We start from the raw sequence: 22,013 nt of genomic DNA, 5'->3' as shown, positions 1-22,013 counted from the left end.
GGAGCCTGCTTCTCCCTCTGCCCCTCCCCCCTACTTATGTTCTCTCTGTCTCTCCCTTTCTCTCTCTCTGTGTCAAATAAATAAAGTCTAAAAAAATAATATAGTCAAAAGTTATGTATAATCCCAACCTCCTGGCACAACAAATAATTTTGTGTTTCCTTTATTGCCTTCGGTTCATTGTCCATACGTAGATCAGTTTTAAAGGAGGGTATAATTTAGAGGATGTTAAGCCCTTACCCATAGGACATAGTGCAGCTTGGTTTCCAACCCCCCCCCCCCCCCCCCCGGTCCAATTCAACTCAGCAGACACGTGTGGAACACCTGTTGTGTGTCCCACACCAGGGAGACACATGGATGAGACACAGCTCCTGTTCTCAAGGAACTGGTTAATGGGGGAGACAGACCCTAAAAGAATCACACCAGTATTCCAGTCCTCTCCCTGGAGATCTCCGCCAGGAGTCTGTGAAGAGGCAAGGAGGGTATTTTGTAATTCAGTTTACAGGTGAGAAAATAGAGTCCCCTAAGGTCATTTAGATTGTAATGACAGAACTCGTACTCCCAGGCTAGGTCTAAGATTTCCTATCCTCTGGTCCTTCTTGTACGTAAGGGGCCATGGAGCTGCATGACTACCCGAGCCCCAGAGAGGATCTCATGCAGCCTCTGCGCTCCTGTCCTGCACCTGCCAGGCCAAGCAGTGTAGGCGCTATCCGGCCTCCTTCCACACTCTCCCCTCTGGCTGCCTATTTTCTGACCTCATTTTCCCTTTACAACTGGCCTTGGAGTTTATTTCTGCAGAACCAGGATGTGGCAGGGAGCAGAGCACACCCCACGCTGCCCTGACTCTCCCAGAGACCCACACACGCACACATACACACCTTTTGCCCTGGCACACTCTTCTTCCTGCATCTCCCTTCCAAGCACACCTGGGGAGGGGTACAGAAGTCCAAAGGCCAGAAGCAAATGGCAGTTGCCAAGGTACCCATGGGAACTGGGGGAAGGATTCCACATCTGGACTGTGAATTTATTTTTCTTTTAATTCTCTTGAAGACCAGCTTAAACACTCAAGTTCTTGGCCTTATTTCCTCTTATCGTTTCCTCTCATCCAGATAGCAGTGTCTGCTAAGCCTGGTTCCCAGGCTCTCTGCTGTGAGACAAACAGATTCTTGAGCTCACAGCGCCAGTCAGGACTAAAGCTCTTACTTAAATATCAAATAGTAGTACTGGCCTTCCATTACTGAGTGTTTACCAGGTACAGAGCGTCTTGAAGTGTTTTCTTGCTGAATTCTCCCAGACACCCAGAAGATGGGCCTCATTAGTGTCCTCCCCAAAGTAAGGCTCGAAGTGAGGCAGCTGGTCCCGGGACCCACACAGGGACTCGAACCTGGGTGGGTATAGATTCCGGGGCTCCCCTCCTGACCCCTCCACTGTGGCGCCTCCAGGAGGTGTAAGGTCCTGTTGGCCTGTCATTGTAGAAGTCAACGAGTGTCTAATCTCCAGCATGTAGTTTTAGGGAGATCCTGAAGGTTCCCAAGCTAAAAGATTCCAAACTCAGTTAACTTTAAAGAGTGTCATGCTCTGCTCTTAGAACCAAACAAGTCATCCTTGGATGTTGCCAGGTCAGAAGGCCAAGAAATTGCCAGTGAATAGAGGAAGAGCTTGTTATGAAACGTGTCATGATTTCTCAGAATCCTGGTGTGCTTTATTTCAGAAATGTCTCGTGAAAGGAATGTCACAGGGACATGGTGGTTCCTGCGGAGCCTCATTTAGAGGACCCTCCCCCTTTTTTATTTTTGGTTTTGAAATAGGCACAGCCCTCTGGTCATTATTAATAGAGATAGAATGTTTCTCCTCTCTGCTAAAAACAGTCGTGGAGGGGGATCCCTGGGTGGTGCAGTGGTTTAGTGCCTGCCTTTGGCCCAGGGCGCTCTCCTGGAGACCCGGGATCAAATCCCACGTTGGGCTCCCAGTGCATGGAGCCTGCTTCTCCCTCTGCCTGTATCTCTGCCTCTCTCTCTCTCTCTCTCTCTCTGTGTGTGTGACTATCATAAATAAAAAAATAAAAAAATAAAAAAAAACAGTCATGGAAGCATGATAATATATGGCCTCTCTCATCTCACCTCAGTGTTGGGGTGGGGGCTGAGGGGCTTACAAGAGGGATGGGTGGGGACTGTGGCAAGCTATTGAGCCCCCTCTCAGTGAGTAGCTCCACCCACCAATGGGGACTGGCTGCCTATAGACACACTGGCTCAGTGTTGTCAAGCCTCCTGGTGTTTCCCAAGAGAAACTGGAAATCCAGGTTTTTATTATGTGAAATCTCTTGAGTTTTATTTTTTTTAAGATTTTATTTATTTATTCATGAGAGACAGAGAGGCAGAAGGAGAAGCAGGCTCTCCTCAGGAGCCCCATGTGGGACTCAGTCCTGGACCCCGGGATCATGCCCTGAGCCCAAGGCAGATGCTCAACTGCTGAGCCACCCAGGCATCCCAGTCTCTTGAGTTTTAAATGTTGGCTCACTTTTCTTTCGCACATTGTGAAGACTAAATATAACTCGGCTGTGGCTTATCGATACAAAGCACCTGGAACAGTTGTTTGGTGCTCAGCTTTGCAACCCGTCCTCCTGGGCTCCCATCTGAGCTCTGTCCCTTATCCACTGTGTTGTCAAGATGTCTAGTCTCTCATTTAATACTTGTTTTCCTCATCTGTCAAGTGGAATGGGAATTGTACCTACTTCTGAGGGTCACTCTAAGCCTTGGAACCCGGCACTGGTACCTAGCAACCCCACAGTAAACCTCATCATTATTTGTGTCTCTTAAAGTACAGGGTGACTTTAAGTCCTAGTTTGCATGGGATAGGTCTGGTTCAAGCTTGTTGCACTGGTGTAATTATTGTGAACTCCTCTTTACATTCTCAATATTAGACAGTAAAGTACACAATCCTCCTATATAAGCAAATCCTGGCATTGTGCTGTTGGGACTTTAACAAATTTTAGTTCAAATGAAAAGGTCATGTTTCCAGTTGCATGAGGATCCTTGGACAAGTCACTGAAGCTTTCTATGTTTCTGTTTCCACATTCTTGTCAAAGGTTCAGAAGACAGCAGAAGTAAAGCCAATGAATCACTGAAGTATAATTAGTAAAAGTTTCTTGTACACACCCCAAACAGATCATAAACCTGGAGCATTCAAACCAAAACGTGGAATGAGGCTCTCAGGTAGATTGTTATAAAGCAGCTTAGATGGTGTGGAGGCAGTAAGTGTTTATTCTTCACAGTGACTAGTTATAATATTAGAATTGTTTTTAATGAACAGGACTTGGGGGTCCCTGGGGGGCTCAGTCAGTTAAGCGTCTGCATTCAGCGCAGGTTATGTCTCAGGGTCCTGGGAATGAACCTCACGTCAGACTCTGCTCAGCGGGGCATCTGTTTCTCCCTCTGCCTCTGCTCATGCTCGCTCTCTCTCTCTCAAGTAAATAAATAAAATCTTTTAGAAAAATGAAAGAAAGAAAGAAAGAAAGAAAAGGACTTGGTTTGTGGTTACCTCATATCGATTTTGGGGATCCATTTAAGTTTTGCTTATGATGTTTCAGAGACATAAGTATTTATCCAGTTCAGGTTAGCTTTGTTTGTGTTGCCAATAAGCTAAATTAAGCTTTGCTCGTATGACTATACTGGTTTTGTCTGCACAGGGAATTTTCAAGTCTGATCATGGTTTGTGTTTGATTTTACTATTCTAGAGGATTGACAAGATGAATTCTAAGATCCTCGGTTCACATTCATTTTGTCACTTGACAAACATTTATTGAGTCCAGACCATGCCAGGCAAACACCCAGCACATGGAGAGGCCAGAGACAGAGGCCAGTAAGGTCCTCTTGTGCAGTGGAGTGGAAATCTCGATCGTATTTCAAGTATTATTTGAAAGACTGTTATCTGGAAATTGTTCACAAAATGTTTCTAGTAAATCGAAGGTTTATATTTGAAACCTCAATTTCTAACAAACCATTGCATTCAGCATAATTCTCTACACATTTCTATTTCGTGAGTGGGTATCTACATTTTAAAAAATTATTTCAGGGCAGCCCTGGTGGCTCAGAGGTTTAGCACCTGCCTTTGGCCCAGGGCGTGATCCTGGAGACCCGGGATCGAGTCCCACATCGGGCTCCCTGCATGGAGCCTGCTTCTCCCTCTGCCTGTGTCTCTGCCTCTCTCTCTCTCTCTCTCTCTCTCTCTCTCTCTCTCGGATAAATAAATCTTTAAAAAATAAAATAAATAAAAAATTATTTCAGTGTGGAAAATTGGAAAACAGAGAAAGGCCCAAAGGAAATTCTTTCTTCTGTTGATTGTGCAGTGAGCATGGGGGCTTCTAATGATTTAGCTTTAGGTTACTCCCCCTCCCCCAACCCGCACACACGCCTCTGCAGCCACTTGGTCAAAACTAAATTTTAAGGATTTATTTATTTGAGAGAGAGAGAGCATGAGTGGGAGAGGAGGGAGAGAAGCAGACTCCTGCTAAACAGGGAGCCAGATATGGGGCGGGATCTCACCAACCCTGAGATCATGACCTGAGCTGAAATCAAGAGCCCCAGACTCAACCCACAGAGCTACCCGGGAGCTCCCAAAATAAATTTTATTTATTTTTTAGGGATTTTATTTATTTATTCAAGAGACACACAGAGAGAGGCAGAGACACAGGCAGAGGGAGAAGCAGGCTCCCTGCAGAGTCCATCCCAGGACCCCGGCGATCACGACCTGAGCCAAAGGCAGCTGCTCAACCACTGAGCCACCAGGTGCCCCCCAAAACTAAATTTAAAAAATATTACTATCCCCAAATTTGCCTGAGAATTTCCTAATAAGTTATTTCTCTCACTCCTTTATTTATTCATCCTCAGTCGGCCGGGTATGGAGTACCCAACCCGGCGCTGTTGGGGGGCCCTTGTCAGAGGCGGTATGAACTTCTCCGTCCGGGCCTTCCTCCGACAGACAGAACCGGGGCGGCGCGGGGGCGCGGGGGGCCGGGGACCTCTGCGCCTCGGGCCCGCCCGCCCCAGTCCCTAGTCCTGCCTTCGGCGCGGCGCGGGCGCGTCGGTGGGGCTGGATGGTGCAGCCCCGAACGCGCTTCCTGCCGCGGCCGAGCCGCCCGTCCCGGTGAAAGCGGCCCCCTGGGGAAGGAAGTGGCTTTGCCGTGTTTATTTTGGCTTCGGGCGAGCAGACGGCGCCGGGGGCTACGGGCCGCGCGGGCTGGGGAGCGGCTGACCTCGCGGCCGGGGTGGGGGCGGGAGGCCCGGCGCCCAAGCGCTCTGGGGGGCGCTGCGGAGAGGGGGCGCCCCGACGGGGGGGGCACATCGCGGGGGGGGCGCACAGAGGGAGGGGGATGCGCACGGCCGAGGTCGGGGCCACCGCGAGAGGGGGCGCCGCTGACCGGGGGGCACATCGCGGGGGGGGGCCGCACAGAGGGGGATGCGCACGGCCGAGGTCGGGGCCGCCGCGAGAGGGGGGCACATCGCGGGGGGGCGGCGCACAGAGGGGGATGCGCACCGCCGAGGTCGGAGCCGCCCCGAGAGGGGGCACCGCCGAGGGGGCACATCGCGCGGGGGGGCGCACATAGGGGGATGCGCACGGCCGAGGTTGGGGCCGCCCCGAGAGGGGGCGCCGCTGACGGGGGGGGCACATTGCGGGGGGGGGGCGCACAGAGGGGGATGAGCACGGCCGAGGTCGGGGCCGCCCCGAGAGGGGGCGCCACCGACGGGGGGGGGCACATAGGGGGATGCGCACGGCCGAGGTCGGGGCCGCCCCGAGAGGGGGCGCCACCGACGGGGGGGGGCACATCGCGGGGGGGGGGCGCACAAAGGGGGGGTGCGCACCGCCGAGGTGGGGGGCGCGCCGAAAGGGGAGCCCGTGGGCAAGAAATGCGGTGCACCGAAGAGGAGGGTGCGTGGCCGAGGGGGGTGCAGCAGCGGCGAGCACCCAGAACCACCCCCACCCCACCCCCGCCCCGGGGTAAGGGAGGAAGGGGTCGCCCGCCCCTGAAATGCGCCGCAGGGAGCTGGGGAAAGGGCGGACGAGCTCCCTAGGAGTGACCAGTCGGACCGGAGCCTGGAGGACCCGAGCTTGGAGATCCTTGGAGACCGCTTCTGTCGCGGCCTGGCGGCAACCCCGTTTCATTCTACAAGATGGAGCCTGGGAAAGGACAGGACGATAAGATTATGATGCTTTAGTGTGAGGAGACAAAAGTCAGCAGAGGGGGAGATCAAACACCACGAAATCGCCGAGAGTGGAGGGATGGGGCCAGGGAGCCCCAGGGCCCAGCCCTAGTCAGCTGGCACCACCCATGGGATCCAGGGGACCCCGCAGAGTTGCCGGGAGGGTGAAAATTGCCTTTCCGGATTTAAATTTGTGTCTCATCCTGTTTCCCACCACCCCCTTCACATTACCCTTCTTTTGCATTGATTTAGTGGAGGTGAGGAACCCACCTCTCCACCCATTCCCTGCTCAGAGTTTGCTTTAACATCTTCCTGAAGCGGAGCATGTCATACATTTTAAGGGGGAAGAAGAGCATCTCCAGAAATAAGTGATGGAGGAAGCTCACCATGGCTGGAGGGAGAGACACACCACTGACCGTGTGACAGCGGCTGGCTGAGCCCAGTGGAGTCACATGCACTTTAAGTAATGGAGAGCAGGCAGTCTGGCCTGGCTGGAATGCAGGGGCAGTCCGGAGGAGGGAGGAGAGTGTGAAAAGCTTGGAGGGTGGAGGGGAGACAGAAGCCCGCAAGAGCCGGGATCTGGGTGGAGATATTGCAGAGTTGGACAAGGCATTGAGCCCTCGTGTCCTGTAACTGCCCTGTGCTAGGGAAGGGCCAGCCCGCCTCCTCCACACAGGTCCAATGTGTGCAGGGACATGCACAGAGCCTCTAGCAGAAGGTGGGGCAGGGTGGGGTGCTGGGTCCCCAGGGTTGGCCCTTCAACAGGGTGGGGCTGGCAGCTTCTGCTGACTCAGGGACATTTCCAGGCCTGGCCTCAGGGCCAAGCAGCTTATTGAAAACAGCTGCTCCTCTTGGCTGGTGGCCCTGCGGCCCCTGGCTCTCCCTGGGATGACCCTTTGCCTCTGCATGGCCTGAAGAGGCCTGAGGAGGCCTGAGGAGGGGAGTCAACTACAGAGAGGCTTGGCGTTGGAGGTCACCCTGCCATGCCCTTGGGGACCAAACCCAGTCAGTCCCTGCAGTTGGTCCCTAGGAGCTGAGCCAGGCTGGCTGCTGGGTTCCCAGTCTCTGCTCCTGCCATTCCCCCACCGTGGAACACCCTCCTTTGCTCTTGTCCCTGTGGGTGCCTCTCGGGCTTTTGTTTGACGTGCCTCTCATTCAGCAGATTTGAGAGTCTGCTGAGTGCCAGGCACTCTGCGAGAATTAACTTCCCCTCTGCTTCCTTCAGCACGATGTCTAGCACTTGTAATGGAGAGCAGCCGTCTTATCCAAGGTCAGACCTCTGGCTGCCTTCGCTCCTGGACTGAGTCCCGAGAAGCTGCTGGGACAGCTGAGAGGTTTGCTCCCGAGAGACAGACAGTTCTGAGCCTCTGCACTCAGCCTCAGGACTCCACCAAAGCATTGCGTGTACCTTACAGCAGATGGGAAAGGAAGAGAGGCCACAGTGACAGTCAGCAGGCAGGGAGGAGACGGGGGCTACTCAATGTAGGACACATAGCTGTAAACCTCTGAGCACAGGCACAAATGACCAGAGTGATGACCTGGATGTCTGAGAAGCCAGGAAGTGTGGACATTGCAGCAGGATTCTTGTTATATGTTAATAACCTGGAAAATCTGTTCTGTGGAGCACCTTCACCACCAGCCATGCAGTGTGAATCGGACCTGGCAGTCTTGCACACTGATGTGTTCCTTGTCACTATTTCATGGATTGCTTTGCGAGTTCTGCCTCCCGAGCTTCACTGCAAATGTCATGAGGCCAGAGGCCGTATTGTTTAATTCCCCTGTAGTACCAAGTATAAGCTTGTCATCTGCGTGAGTGAGAAGGCCTCTGGGGGAGCAGCCAGAAGGGTGATTAGGAGGATGGGGTGAAGCCGTGGCTTCCAGGCACCTCCTCTGATGAGCCCAGGAGGCTCATTTGCAGGTCTGAGGGTCAGAGGGAATCCTGGAAGGGTAGCTTCTGGGGAGTAAGGAGGCTGGGAGAAAGTCTCCAGCTCCAAGACATAGGGTTGTGTATTTGTAAGGATTCTTTGTTGCAAGGACAGCAACCCAGTGCACACAAGGTCAGCACAAAAGGGAAATGTGGCTGCTGATGAGCCAGAGTGGTCCACAGGCTGGAGGAAGAGCCACAGGAACTCGGGGTCTGGCACTGAGTGTTCAGCGCATGACCACTCTTCCTCCCCTTCCAGTGCTCAGCCGTGTCTCTATAGTGTCCCCGTTCTCGCCTGTAGCAAGAAGGTCTTTTCCTCGTGGTAGGAAACGTGGCCATGGGCAGCCCCAGTTTCAAGATCTCAACAGAGAGAGAAAACCACATATTCCAGTGGAGGCCTCCGATTAGCCTTGTTTGGGTTCTATGCCCAATCTCTGTGCCAGGGGATGGATGCGACTACTGGCCACGAGTGAGACCTCGCGCCCGCTCACGTAGCCAGAGCCCAGCGCAAGAAAATTATAAATAATAATAGGAAGGGATGGGAAATTGATCGGGCAAGCAGAAACCAAGGCCAGAGACGAAGGGCAGTTCAGTGAGGCTCATATTCATAGATTCTGTTACCATCTCCATATCTTCCATGCAGAGCCCAGGGCCTCCCAGATCATATGGTAGGAGGAACCAGGTTATGTCTCTGTTGCTCACCTCTGTACTCTCGGCGCCTGGCACCGTGCCTGGCATCTGTGAAATTCTCCATACGAATTTGTTGAGTGACTGGATGGATGCACTCAACGCAAAGTTCCCTGCCCGGTTTCATTCATTCATTTATTCACTCACGGAACAAGTATCTAAGGAGCCACATAGCCTGGTGCACAGCACTGTGCTGGGCGTGGTGTGCTTGCCAGCAAAATGCAGGTCATCTTGGCCCTTGATGAAGGACATACCACAACCCTAGTGAGAGGCATTCCACTCCCTGCCAAGACACCCGATGCTCCTCAGGCTACTGGGTGGGGAAGACCAGAGGGTCCTTCCCAGGTTGGGGACACCAGACTTCTGCGCCCTGAACTCCTGTGCTGCTTCTTGTGCACTGGCTGAGCACGGGGATGCGAAGAACACAGTCTGTTCCAGAAACACCTTTGTGCCCTTCCCTCTCACCCTTTGCATATACACCTCCTCCAGGGCCAGGCTCATCACTTCCTGCATTGGGCTCTGGAGAAAGAGCCTCCTTTCTGCGAGGGTCCAGGCACACCCCTAGCTCTGGGTGGAAAATGCTCTCCCAAGAGCCCCCGGCCCCCAGCTTGGCCGAGTCCCCAAGATCTACCTCCAAGAATCCCCCTCGGCCTCCCCTTTGCTTTGTAGATCTCCTGCAGTCCTCCCCTCTGCTCCCAAATTCCTTGTTATTTTCTCATTTGCTGCCAAGGCGTTCTGTGATGTGCATCCTTCACCCCTGCCTCCTCCAGACCCTCAGCATCTTCAGAGAGTCTCCCCGCCCCCAGAAGGCACAGCTCCCTCCTCTGCCCCCAGACACATGGATTTTAAGGACTTGTTGGCTTCAAGCTAGCGCTAGCTTCGGCAGCATAGATACTAAAATTGGGATGATACAGAGAAGATTAGCATGGCCCCTGCGCAAGGATGACACACAAATTCGTGAAGGACTTGTTGGCTTCATGTGCTCCTGTGCCCGTGGCAGGCACTAGGACAGTGCCATGTGTTTCTTCGTGGCCCTGGCATTTCCTGGGACGCGCCACACAGAGTAGGTGCCCCAGGGAGATCTATGGATTTGAACCCAGAACCTAGGACCTCAGAGGAAGAAGGGGACTTGCAGCCCCATTCATGTGACAGAGGAAGAAACTGAGGCCTTAAACAGTATTGCAGTTGGGTGTCCTAATCTCTTCCCCTCTCTGAGCTTCAGTTTCCTTACCTGTCAAGTGAGGGGCAGGCGGCCCGATCCTGGGACTGTCACTCCTGACTTACATGGACCTCTTTCAGACCCTTCATTGGCCACTTATTCTGGCTGTGCGGCCTGGTGGGAATGCTTCAGCTCATATGTGGGTTTTCTGGTTGGAGGGGAGTGAGAGTTCTATCCCCCTGGGCTGCTGTGGGCTCCTGTGACGTTTGGGGGCTGCATTGTCCAGTCCCATCTCTGAGAAAAATCTAGAAAAGCAAGCACTGTTTTCTTCCTCTTCCGGTCTCAGGCCCTTTTCCTACCCCCTGCCAAGGGCCACTTTCGGTTATTACTGACTGTCCTCACTGGAGGGGAGTTTCTGAGAATCAGATAGCCAGTCCTTAGAGTAGGCTCAGGCAGGCCTGGATCAAGTCATGGGGACAGTTTACGGTTCCAGGGGACAACTGAAAGAGAAGAAGCAGGTTGAGAGGAGGGGGCAGTGAGGACCCCGCCCCTCCCATTGGCGTAGTTGCTGAATACAGCGACTAATGTCCCTGCCCCATGAGCCTATTTACCATGGTGTTTTGAGCACTCATTGAGGGAGCTGCAGGTACTATGTTTTAGGAAAATCAATTTAGCAGCTGGGACAAGGAACAGAAAGATTGGCAGATTGATTGTGATTGTTACCTAGGCAGGAGATTCATTCATTCGTTCATTCATTCATTCATTCATTCATTCATGTGTTCATCCAGTTTTTATGAAGCACTATGTGTCAGGCAGAGTCATAGGTGCTTTGGACACAGCAGTGGAAAAGACCGAGAGAGTCCTTGGGGGCTTATAAACAAGAGGAGAGACACACAAAATAGAAGCATGTCAGAAAATGAGTTCTGCTTCTGGAAATGGCAGGGTTGCTGGCACCAATCTAAGTCTCTGGCCAAGGGTACTTAGAGACAAAGGATATAATATAAAATACAGTGGTTTGAGAGCAATCAAAAACAGCCAGATGCCAGGGAGGAAACAGTCTCCAAAAGGAAAGAAGCAGATGTGGTGAGAGGTTCAATTAAGCAGTGTCTCCCCCTGAGAGCATTGCCCCATTTGAGGACCTCAAACAGAAAGTGGCAATCTTACTGGCCAACATTTGGGGCTACCAGAAAAGCTAAAAATCAAGAGGAAGAATCCTGGAAAGAAAGAACCCATAACAGTGTTCTCTTACAAATTCTCCTCAAATCCTTGGCAACTCCTAAACTGTGTCTGGGCGGGGTGAGGCAATAAGAAACCCACCAGGAAACAGCAGCAGAGAGGCAGAGGTTTCAGATGCTGCCTGGTGCTGAGGGAACAGCGTTTGGAATTCAAGTTCCCACCAAGTTAGAGGAGCTTGATAACTGCCTAAGGTTTTCCTTTGAAACTGCAAAAGGGTCTCACCTTATGATTAAACCCAAGGCCAACAGCCACACCCTAAGACTACAGGCAAAACCAAAACAACCCCACCCTAGTAAAACCTAAAACCAAGCCTCTAGAGATTAAGATGATCCACCAGTAATTTAACTGCCTGCCAGAACAAAACTCAACATTCTTTTCAGGAAGATAAAAAAAATTCAGACTCCCTGTAACATGTCACCCACAACATCTCATATGCAATAAAAAAAATCCAGACTCTTTAGAACATTATCCACAATGTCCAATATGTAACAAAAATTACTAGACCTGCAGGTAGCTGGAAAAAGTGACCCATAATCAAGAGAAAAAAAATAATCAGTAGACAAAGACTCAGATATAACTCAGATATAGAAAAAAATATCAGATAATAATAAATGCTGTGAGGAGAAATACAATCAAGTAATATGATAGTAACTGAGTGGCTACTTTAGATTAACTCAGAATGGCCTTTTTAAAGATGTGACTTTAGGACACCTGGGTGGCTCAGTCGGTTAATCATCTGCTTTTGGCTTAGGTGATGATCCCAGGGTCCTGGGATTGAAACCCACCTTGGGAGTCTGCTTCTCCCTCTGCCCCCCCTCGCCCCCGCTTAAACACTCGTGCACATGTTCTCTCTCTCTCTCTCAAATAAATAAGTCTAAAAAAAAAAATAAAGATATGACTGTTTTGAAAAAGTCAAATACCAGGCAGAGGAAACCATGCAAGGGCATTGAGACAAGAAAGTACCAAGCCAAGGGTGCCTGGCTGGCTCAGTCTGAAGCTTGCGACTCTTAGACTCAGGGTTGTGAGCTGGAGCCCCACATTAGATACAGAGATGACTTTAAAAATAAAATCTTATTTTATTTTTATTTATTTATTCATGAGACACAGAGAGAGAGGCAGAGACGTAGGCAGAGGGAGAAGCAGGCTCCATGTAGGGGGCCCAAGATGTGGGTCTCAATCCGGGGACTCCAGAATTATACCCTGAGCCTAAGGCAGATGCTCAACCACTCAGCCACTCAGGCATCTCTAAAAATAAAATCTTCAAGAAGAAAAGAAGGAAGTACCAAGCCTGTTCAAGGAAGGGCAAGGAGGGCAATGTGACTTGAGCAAAGGGGAATAGTGTGATCCAGGATCAGACTGGTAGGCAGGACCAGACTATGTAGGATCTTGTGTTCATGGTAAGAAGTTTGAATTTTATTTGAAGAGTGATGAATTGCCTTTGAAGGACTTTAAGCAGGACTTATTTGATAAGAGACTTATTTGATGTTTGTTATTTCTTTCTCTTACTGTGAGTGAGCCCATTTCAAATATTTATGAGCCAATTGCATTTCATTTTTTAGCTGTGCATATGTATCTTTTTTGAATATGTTGTTGACATTTTCCTCATAGTTCATTATATTTTTATGGAAGCTCTTTTTATATTAGGGAATAAACTATTTGCCACCAATAAGTTATACATATTATTGCTATTGGAATTCTGGCTTTGCTTGTGGTATTTTTTGCCATGGAAAAAACTATAATGTCACTGAATTCATCACTGTTTCCTTTATGACCTTCAACATTCCAATATCATTTTTAAAAAATTTGGAACTTAATTTACATCTTTCAAAAAGCATCCTGATGGGCCATAGAGAGTGGCTTGAAGAGGGATGATAAGGCCATGGTGGAACAGAAAGAGCTTGGAGTTTGGACTCAGAAGACCGGGGCCAAATTTCAGCTCCGTCTCCAAACAGCCTCATGACTTGTCAAATCATTTCATACCCTTAGTCAATTTCTCTACCTGTAATAACATGGAAGAGTAACCATTGTAATGGCAACAACAGTAATTTACAGTGCTCTTACCATGTGTCACACCCTGCTCCAAACACTTGACATGCATTCTCTCATTTAGCCTTTACAATAGTCTGATGGGGAAACTGAGTCACGGAGAGGAAATGCAACTTGTGTGAGTCACACATTAAGGGGTAGAGCTGGGTTTTGAACCCTAGCAGTCAGATTCATGCCTTTAAGACATGGAAATTATCCTGAGAGGCTAGTGGCTAATGGATGCAATAATTCCTTGGTGACAGGGATGTCCTCTATGTGTGGGTTGTGTACTTCAGTGGCAGCCTGGGAATAAGTAGAAGGTGGTGAAACATGGGTGTCAGGCCTGGGTCTGCTTCCTGACTGCGTGACACTGTGAGCAGGTCACTTCTCCAAACCACGTTTCTCTTTTTTATCCCTCTCTCTCTCTCTCTCTCTCTCAGCTTTACTGAGATATAATTCACATATTAAATAACTCATCCATTTAAAACATACAATTGAGGGACACCTGGGTGGCTCAGCAGTTGAGTGTCTGCCTTCGGCTCAGGGTGTGATCCTAGAGTCCCAGGATCCTTCTGCCTGTGTCTCTACCTCTTTCTGTGTCTCTCATGAATGAATAAATAAAATCTTAAAAAAAAAAAAAAACATACAATTGATTGCGTTTTACTATAGTCACAGAATTTGGCAGCTATCATGACAATCCAACTTTAGAACATTTTCATCACCCCAAAAGAAACCATGCACTCCTGTGCAGTCACTTCCCATTCCCATTACCCCCAGCCCAGCCCCAAGCAACCACTATCTACTTTCCATACGTTGAAGTATTGATTTCTTAATCCGTACAGTCAGCGTGCTTGGGCACAGGCTGGATTCCAGTGCCTTGCCTAGAAGGGTCTGCACAGTGAGATGGTGGTGAGGACTGGGTGATTTAACATCTGAGAGAAGGCTTGCAACCTGGCGCCAGGCTCAAGGTCAGCGTCTGAAGGTGGCACTGGCCATTAAGAGCCAGCCCAGAGGGATCCCTGGGTGGCGCAGCGGTTTGGCGCCTGCCTTTGGCCCAGGGCGCGATCCGGGAGACCCTGGATCGAATCCCACGTCGGGCTCCCGGTGCATGGAGCCTGCTTCTCCCTCTGCCTGTGTCTCTGCCTTTCTCTCTCTCTCTGTGTGAATATCATAAATAAATAAAAATTAAAAAAAAAAAAAAAAGAGCCAGCCCAGAGCGCAGCCCCAGTGGCGCAGCGGTTTAGCGCCATCTGCAGCCTGGGGTGTGATCTTGGGGACCTGGGATCAAGTCCCAAATCAGGCTCCTAGCATGGAACCTGCTTCTTCCTCTGCCTGTGTCTCTGCCTCTCTCATAAATAAATAAATAAATAAATAAATAAATAAATAAATAAATCTCTTAAAAAAAAAAAAAAAAAAAAAAAGAGCCAGCCCAGCCCAGAGAACTCCTGTGATGGCTTCATGTCCTGCCTTTCCTTCCAGAGCCCAATGTCTTCGTCATCTTCAGCCATGGACTGCAGGGCTGCCTGGAGGCCCAGGGGGGGCAAGTCAGAGTCTCCTCATCCTGCAATGCCAGTCTTCCTGCCCAGCGCTGGAAGTGGGTCTCCCGGAATCGGCTCTTCAACCTGGGCACCATGCAGTGCCTGGGCACAGGCTGGCCGGGTACCAACACCACAGCATCCCTGGGCATGTACGAGTGTGACCGGGAGGCACTGAATCTCCGCTGGCACTGTCGCACACTGGGTGACCAGCTGTCCCTGCTCCTGGGGGGTCGCACTGGCAACTTGTCCAAGGCTGGTGGCCTTGAGCGTGGTGACCAGACCCGCAGCGGCCAGTGGCGCATCTATGGCAGCGATGAGGATCTGTGTGCGAGGCCCTACTATGGTGAGAGGCTTCTTGCAGGGAAGGGGAGAAGGGTGTCAGGAGGACTGGAGCCATCTCACTCCTGTGAGATGCAGGAGTGACAGGGCCTTTGGCCTCTGCGGACCTTTGGCAGAGCCATATCTTTAACTGCAATGGGAAACATTTGGGAATAATTAAGAAAATTCACTTCAAAGCATTTATTTTCAAGAAATTACAAAATTAATACATGCTTGTAAAGACCTCAAACAGTACAAAAGTGTGTAACGTAAAATTAAATGAAAATTCCCTTCCAGGCCCACTCTCCAGGGGAGACCCAAGCCTAACTCCCATAGGTGTCTGGATCCCGATTTTGCAGGGGTGACCGGGAACCAGAGTTACCTGGTGCGGGGCCTTTTCTGGTGGACAGCTCTGCACTGGGGGGAGGGGCCTTTTCCTGTAAGACGTCCTGATCTCTGAGCCGGAGCCTGGGGGGAGGGACAGCATTAGGGACATCAGGAGAACCTGATGAGAACCTCCTGGCCCTGTGAGATGGGCAGCAAGACCTACTCCCAGGCTCCTGCGCTGACCTAGTGCCAGAGGGAGCCTGAAAGCCATAAGCAGCACTTGGGCTGTAGCATCAGTGCCCCGGCCTTGGCTCCCTGGGAGAGGGGGTTTCCCCCGAGGGCTGGGGGAGGTGGGCAGCCTCTGGGGTCCAGATGCCAAGGGCCTGGCTCCCTTCCTGCAGAGGTCTACACCATCCAGGGGAACTCCCACGGGAAGCCATGCACCATTCCCTTCAAGTACGATAACCAGTGGTTCCATAGCTGTACCAGCACAGGCCGTGAAGACGGGCACCTGTGGTGTGCCACCACCCAGGACTACGGCAAGGACGAGCGCTGGGGCTTCTGTCCAATCAAGAGTGAGAGCAGGGTGGAGGGGGTGGGCCAGGGCGGCTCCTGGGGGTGGGCCCCGAGGGGCCTCGGGGCAGGTGGAAGAAGCTCAGGACTGGGGTGATGGAAGGCCCCTCAGTATAGCCGGAGCAGCACGTGTGTGAGGGCGTGTCTCTGCCCTCCTTGAGGGGCCTGTGTGTGGGACCCACTTGGCACTGTCGCGGTGGCAGGTAATGACTGTGAGACCTTCTGGGACAAGGACCAGCTGACGGACAGCTGCTACCAGTTTAACTTCCAGTCCACCCTGTCGTGGAGGGAGGCCTGGGCCAGCTGCGAGCAGCAGGGGGCAGACCTGCTGAGCATCACGGAGATCCACGAGCAGACCTACATCAACGGTGCGGCGGCGGGCAGTGGGGGTGGGGGAGGGGCTCTGCGGGGAGCCGGAGACCCGCGCCCCATCTTTGGAGGGCCCTGAGCCCTTTCTGCTGGTGGGGAGGGGAGGCCACCTGGAGGGGACACAGAGTGAGGAGGGCGTGGGGGGGGGGCGATCCCCGCCTTCCCGCGTCTGTCCTGCTGTCAGGGCTCCTCACCGGCTACAGCTCCACGCTGTGGATTGGCCTTAATGACCTGGACACCAGCGGAGGCTGGCAGTGGTCCGACAACTCGCCCCTGAAGTACCTCAACTGGGAGAGTGGTGAGGCGGGGGGTTCGGGGCGCGGGGCGGCCAGGGGGCTGCAGAGGCGTTTGGCCTTATTCCTGCTCCAGGCCGTGGGGTGGGGGGGTGCGGCGGGCAGATTTCCACCCCCTCCTGGACTGCCCCTGCCTCATGCAGTGCTCCCGTGGGACCGAGGCCCCGACGCCCTCTCCGCGGGGCGCGGGGCGCGGGGCGTGGGCTGGGTTGCAGGCCTGGCCGGGGAGGCGGCCCCGGGCCTGAGCCCGCGCTGGGCGCAGAGGTTGGGACCCCGTGGGCTCAGGGAGGAGGCAGCGGGAGGCCCCGAGGAGCGCCCCGGGGCCGGGCTGTGAGTTTCCCTCTCCTGGGGTGCCGGCGCCCTGCCCTCCCCACAGATCAGCCGGACAACCCGAGCGAGGAGAACTGCGGGGTGATCCGCACGGAGTCCTCGGGCGGCTGGCAGAACCGCGACTGCAGCATCGCGCTGCCCTACGTGTGCAAGAAGAAGCCCAACGCCACCGCCGAGCGGCCGCCGCCGGGTGAGCCGAGGGGCGGGGCCTGCGCGGGGCGGGGCGGGGCCTGCGCGGGGCGGGGCGGGGCCTGCGCGGGGCGGGGCCTGCGCGGGGCGGGGCGGGGCGGGGCCTGCGCGGGGCGGGGCGGGGCGGGGGGCACGTCGGGGACTCTGATCCCGCCTGTGCTGAGAAACAATTGGAATGCGCCGTTAATTCTTTGCGAGAACCTTCGTCGAGAACTGTGCTAAATGCCGGCACTTGGCACTGTCCTTGTGGCAGTCACACTCCGCCAGAGGGTGACAGACCTCTCAACACACAATTAGAGTATCCTGAGTTATGTACCATTATAAAAATATGTGTAATAAATTTAGAGATGAAATGCCTAGAGAAGAAGCCACTTAAAGCTCCTGGGAGTTAAGATGGGTTGCTGCGTGGAAGTGACAGTTGATTTGGACCTTTCAAGTTGACTGTAAGTTTAAAAAGGCATAAAGAGCTGTGAGGGAAAGGCATTCCTGGCAGAGGGAACCGTATGTGCGAAGGTGTGCAGGCCTAGACACAGACAGCTTCAAGTTTGGTGAGTACTGCAGTCCAGTTGGAGTATAGACTCTAATTACTTAAAGTGTGGTTTTTGGAGGAGCAGCATAGCATCCCCTGGGGGCTGGTTATAAATGTAGAATCTCAGCCCCCACCCCCAGCCCCCACCTGCATTTCATAAGATCCTCAGACAATGCGTGTGCAAGTGCAGCTGGTGTGCACTGGCTTAGCATGCATGCTAGAGACTAGTTGAGGGCAGCCCTGGTGGCTCAGTGGTTTAGCCCCGCCTTCAGCCCAGGGCCTGATCTTGGAGACCTAGGATCGAGTCCCATGTCGGGCTCTTTGCATGGAGCCTGCTTCTCCCTCTGCCTGTGTCTCTGTCTCTCTCACTCTGATGAATAAATAAATCTTAAAAAAAAAAAAAAAAAAAGAATAGTTCTGAAAGGTAGGTCGCAGCCAATCCCTGCAGGCTCTTGGCTGCTGGGTCCATTTTGGGTGGGGAGCCTCTGCAGGTTCTTAAGCCAGGGAGTGCCTTGCTCACATCTGTGATTCATGGAGATAGCTCTCTGGGCCTTTGGCGGCAGTTGGAGCTCCATAGTGCTCTGAGTGCAAATCACAAATAAACTCCAACCACTTGCAGGGCTATTGTAAGGGTGGAGATCTGGCCTGGCCCCAAAGGATCGTGTCCATCCATGTCAGAGGATGTTTATCTATAGGTTGGAAGAGCTACTACCGTAATCTGGTAGCCGTGGGAATGAAGAGGGAATTCTTTTTACAAGAAAAAAACATCAAACCCAGAAAAAAATCACAGGCTCACAGAAAGTAAAGAGCTTACTGAGCAACACTTCTGCTTCTGACCACTAAAGTATTGCCAAAGATTGATTCAGGGCTGTCAGCTGGCCACTGCTTTCTCTTCTCCTCCCCTAAGGGGTCAGAAGCAAAGGCTGAAAGCGCTGGTGCCTCAGACCTAGAGCACTTCTAGCTGGAGGGAGCCTGCGGCAGGCATCAATTCTAGGTCATCTCAGAAGTTGCTTTGTGAAGGAGGGAGGGCCCCACTTTGGGCAGGCCTAGCCTATCTGGCCTCCTTTGGGCCTGACCCCTCCCCGAGTCCTCTGTCCCTGGATATCCCCAGTATGGCCAGGGGAGAAGTCTCCTGTGGGGCCTCATGGACCCACAGATATGTCTGTGGCCGTGAAATGCCTCTTCCATCCCGCTCTGAGCTAATTCTTGGATGCATTCTGCGTTTTGGGTCTCATCCCACAAGGCATGTCATTCCAAAGTCATGCATCATTGTGCTCCCAACACATCCACATTTCCTGAGCTTCCCTCCTCCCAACAGCCCAAGAAGGCCCCCTCGGGTCTGAGCTGGGTTCTGTCTGTGGCAGCTGCCTCGGGTCTTAGATTGGAGGCTGAGATGATTAACAAGTCTGAGCCCAGGAGTGAGTGGGCCCAGGCTCAGCTCTCCCCACTTTGCTGGGCCTCCGAGAAACAGGGTGTTAGACCCTGGAGCATCTCTGGGAATGGAGTGGATCCCAGAGTCAGTCTAGAGTGATGCTTCGAGTGGGCACATGCTTTTCCACCTGGCCGGCGGAATCTTGCCCAAGCCTGACATTGTGGGTGGTTTAGTGAAGTCTTGTTTTCTCTTGCCAAGGCCCAAGTGAGGGCTTGTTTGCTTCAAGTGCTCTGGGACTCCAATCCTAGAAAGTGAACCTGAAATGAGTGGAAGTGGGAGTGAGGAAGAGCTTGTTACTGGTTGGTTTCTCAACCCTGGGTGGAGCCCCAGGTAGAGGAAGGAGCAAGAGGAGAAATCCCCACTAGGGGATTTCCTCCAATCAGCCATGACTTCCTGGGCCACTAGCCTGGTGGGCCCCACTTCCCCATCCCTTCATCCTGGACTGCCAGGGTCAGCATGAAGTCCACACTCCATATGTACTATTTGAGGTAGTGACAGTAGTTTCATTTATTAAGCAAGGTGGACATAAGCTAAGTTTGCACTATAGTAGGAAACTCCATTTACAGAGGAGGAAGCTGAGGCTCCCAGGGCTGGCCTGACCTGAGTCCCCACCCATCTGTTTCTGAAAGCCCCAGCTGGAGGGGTTATCCTATCTGGGGTGAAATCTGCCACCACCATCTGGGCCACCAGGCTCCCTGGAGGGCTTTGTCTTTTTTGCATCACTCAGCATTGAGAGCTGTTCTGGTGGCCAGGGCTGATCTGAGACGGGTTTGGGAAGGAGGCCCTGTCTGTGTTGACACTCAGCGGGTCTGAGCACCCTGGCTGGGTGGCTTGGTCCCTGAACGGCACCTCGTGGGTCTCTGCAGATGTGTGGGCCAATGTGAAGGTGGAGTGTGAGCCCAGCTGGCAGCCCTTCCAGGGCCACTGCTACCGCTTGCAGGCCGAGAAACGCAGCTGGCAGGAGTCCAAGAAGGCATGTCTGCGGGGCGGGGGTGACCTGCTCAGCATCCACAGCATGGCAGAGCTGGAGTTCATCACCAAGCAGATCAAGCAAGGTGAGGGACTGCTCGTCCACACTCCCGGGGCAGAGGGCAGGGCCTCCTCAGTGCCCATCCTATCCTGGCCAAGAGGTCCTGGGGCTCTTGGGGACTCCTGGGACTGTCTCTTCGTCCGTTGCCGGTGGCCGAGGCTGACCCCTCCCCGTCCTCTCTCCCCTCTCTCCTGCTGCATCCCAGAGGTGGAGGAGCTGTGGATTGGCCTCAACGATTTGAAACTGCAGATGAATTTTGAGTGGTCTGATGGGAGCCTTGTGAGCTTCACCCACTGGCACCCCTTTGAGCCCAACAACTTCCGGGACAGCCTGGAGGACTGTGTCACCATCTGGGGGCCGGTGAGAACCCCCTCTCCCCAGCCTTCTGGTGCGACCCAGACTAAAGAAGCGCTACTGTCAGCTCCTACCTCCACACCACCACCCTGTTGCCTCTCAGAAACCCCCACTTCTCCATCAACCCCTTCTCTTCCGCATGAAGTGTTCGAATCCTCCCTGCCCCCGACTGGCTGAGTCACCTTGGGCAAGTTACTTAACCTCTCTGTGCCTCTGTTTCCTCATCTGTCAATGGAACACTAACAGTGCCAACCTCAGAGAGTCTTTGGGGGGATTAGAGGGGTTAATTCTCATGGCGCCATCTTGGTCTGCCAGCTGCTCTTCCCCACCGGCAGGTGGCATCAGAAGCCGCATTTTATGGACACATTCCCTTGGCCGCTCGGTGCCAGCCCTACCCAGCCCAGGGTCCTGTCTCCTCAAAAAATGATGGGGTGGTGACTCTGCCATGGCTTTGGTTCTGATGCAATGTGGGGAGATGAAGGAGTTAGCGGAGGCCTTCGAGCACACCTAAGAGATCCTTTAAAAAGACAAAGTCTGAGAAACAGGATACTGACTCCGGGGACAGATAAGACATTCTGCTGTGACATACTGCACATGGTGCCAGGACTATGGAGACAGAGCCATCTGGCATGAGGGATGCTATTTAAAAATTTATAAACAGTTATTTGTTGAGTGTCTGCCACGTGCCAGGCATCCTCCTGGGGCCTGGGCTGTAAACACCTCTGCCCTCTGGATGGAGCCAAAGGCAGACAAACTGCTGGCCAGGAGCCGGGGAACACAGGACAGCCTTGGAACACAGAGAGGTCAAGCAAGTGGACGCAGGGGCAATTCTGAAAATCAACTTCACCTTCAAGGGGTTTGGGGGAGGGAGGGCTGAGACTCTCCCTCATCCTGTGTCCCTAGGAAGGTCGTTGGAACGATAGCCCCTGTAACCAGTCCTTGCCGTCCATCTGCAAGAAGGCAGGCCAGCTGAGCCAGGGGGCGGCCGAGGAGGACCACGGCTGCCGGAAGGTGAGGGTGCTTCTGGAGCTGCTCCTGGTGGTGGTGGTGGGGCAACCAGAGGAGTTCCCAGGGGAGGAGGAGGCAGATGGAGTCCTGCAGCCTCCCATGGCCTCCTCCCTTACTTGGCTCGTCCCTTCTTCCTGCTCTCCAAACTGCTCCGTTCCAGAAAAGGGTGATAGTGGATGAGGTGGGGTGGGGCCCCTCTCCATGAAGAAGCTACTTCCCAGAGGCAGCGGGGAATAGGAGGTGGGGGGGCAGGCCCCCGAGTCATCACCTGAGTGAGGCTGCCAGGGTGCACCCCAGTCCTGCTTGGCCACCTCTGCTGGCACACCCCTTGCCCTCTGATAGAGTGTGTGCTTGTCTGTCTCCCCCCTGGACAATGAGGCCATCCTGGTGTCGCCTTGCTGTGTCCCTAGCCCCAGGGGCTTCCAGGTGTGAGGGAGGGAGGGAATGAAGACTGACTGGGTTAGTGGGCCACTGCGTGTATGACTTAGGGTATGGGTG

At 53.0% G+C, this 22,013-nt stretch overlaps 1 protein-coding gene and 1 non-coding gene across 2 annotated transcripts in view; both read left to right on the top strand.

Moving 5' to 3' along the window:
- Positions 1 to 22,013, top strand: part of MRC2 (mannose receptor C-type 2) — a 53,512-nt gene that overhangs the window by 16,125 nt on the left and 15,374 nt on the right. Inside the window, exons 2-9 of the mRNA XM_072746908.1 lie at positions 14,705 to 15,106; positions 15,810 to 15,983; positions 16,185 to 16,349; positions 16,535 to 16,648; positions 17,020 to 17,163; positions 19,990 to 20,178; positions 20,359 to 20,513; positions 21,411 to 21,518. Of these exons, the coding sequence (XP_072603009.1) occupies positions 14,705 to 15,106; positions 15,810 to 15,983; positions 16,185 to 16,349; positions 16,535 to 16,648; positions 17,020 to 17,163; positions 19,990 to 20,178; positions 20,359 to 20,513; positions 21,411 to 21,518 (1,451 nt within the window). The remainder of the gene's footprint in view (positions 1 to 14,704; positions 15,107 to 15,809; positions 15,984 to 16,184; positions 16,350 to 16,534; positions 16,649 to 17,019; positions 17,164 to 19,989; positions 20,179 to 20,358; positions 20,514 to 21,410; positions 21,519 to 22,013) is intronic.
- On the top strand, positions 9,676 to 9,782 carry LOC112920937 (U6 spliceosomal RNA). The gene has a single exon (XR_003235156.1). It is a non-coding gene; the product is annotated as a U6 spliceosomal RNA (small nuclear RNA).

Source organism: Vulpes vulpes, chromosome 2, assembly GCF_048418805.1.
Source record: "Vulpes vulpes isolate BD-2025 chromosome 2, VulVul3, whole genome shotgun sequence".
Lineage (NCBI taxonomy): Eukaryota > Metazoa > Chordata > Mammalia > Carnivora > Canidae > Vulpes > Vulpes vulpes.
The sequence above is the reverse complement of the archived record's forward strand: the minus strand, read 5'-3'. Positions and strand labels throughout refer to the sequence as shown.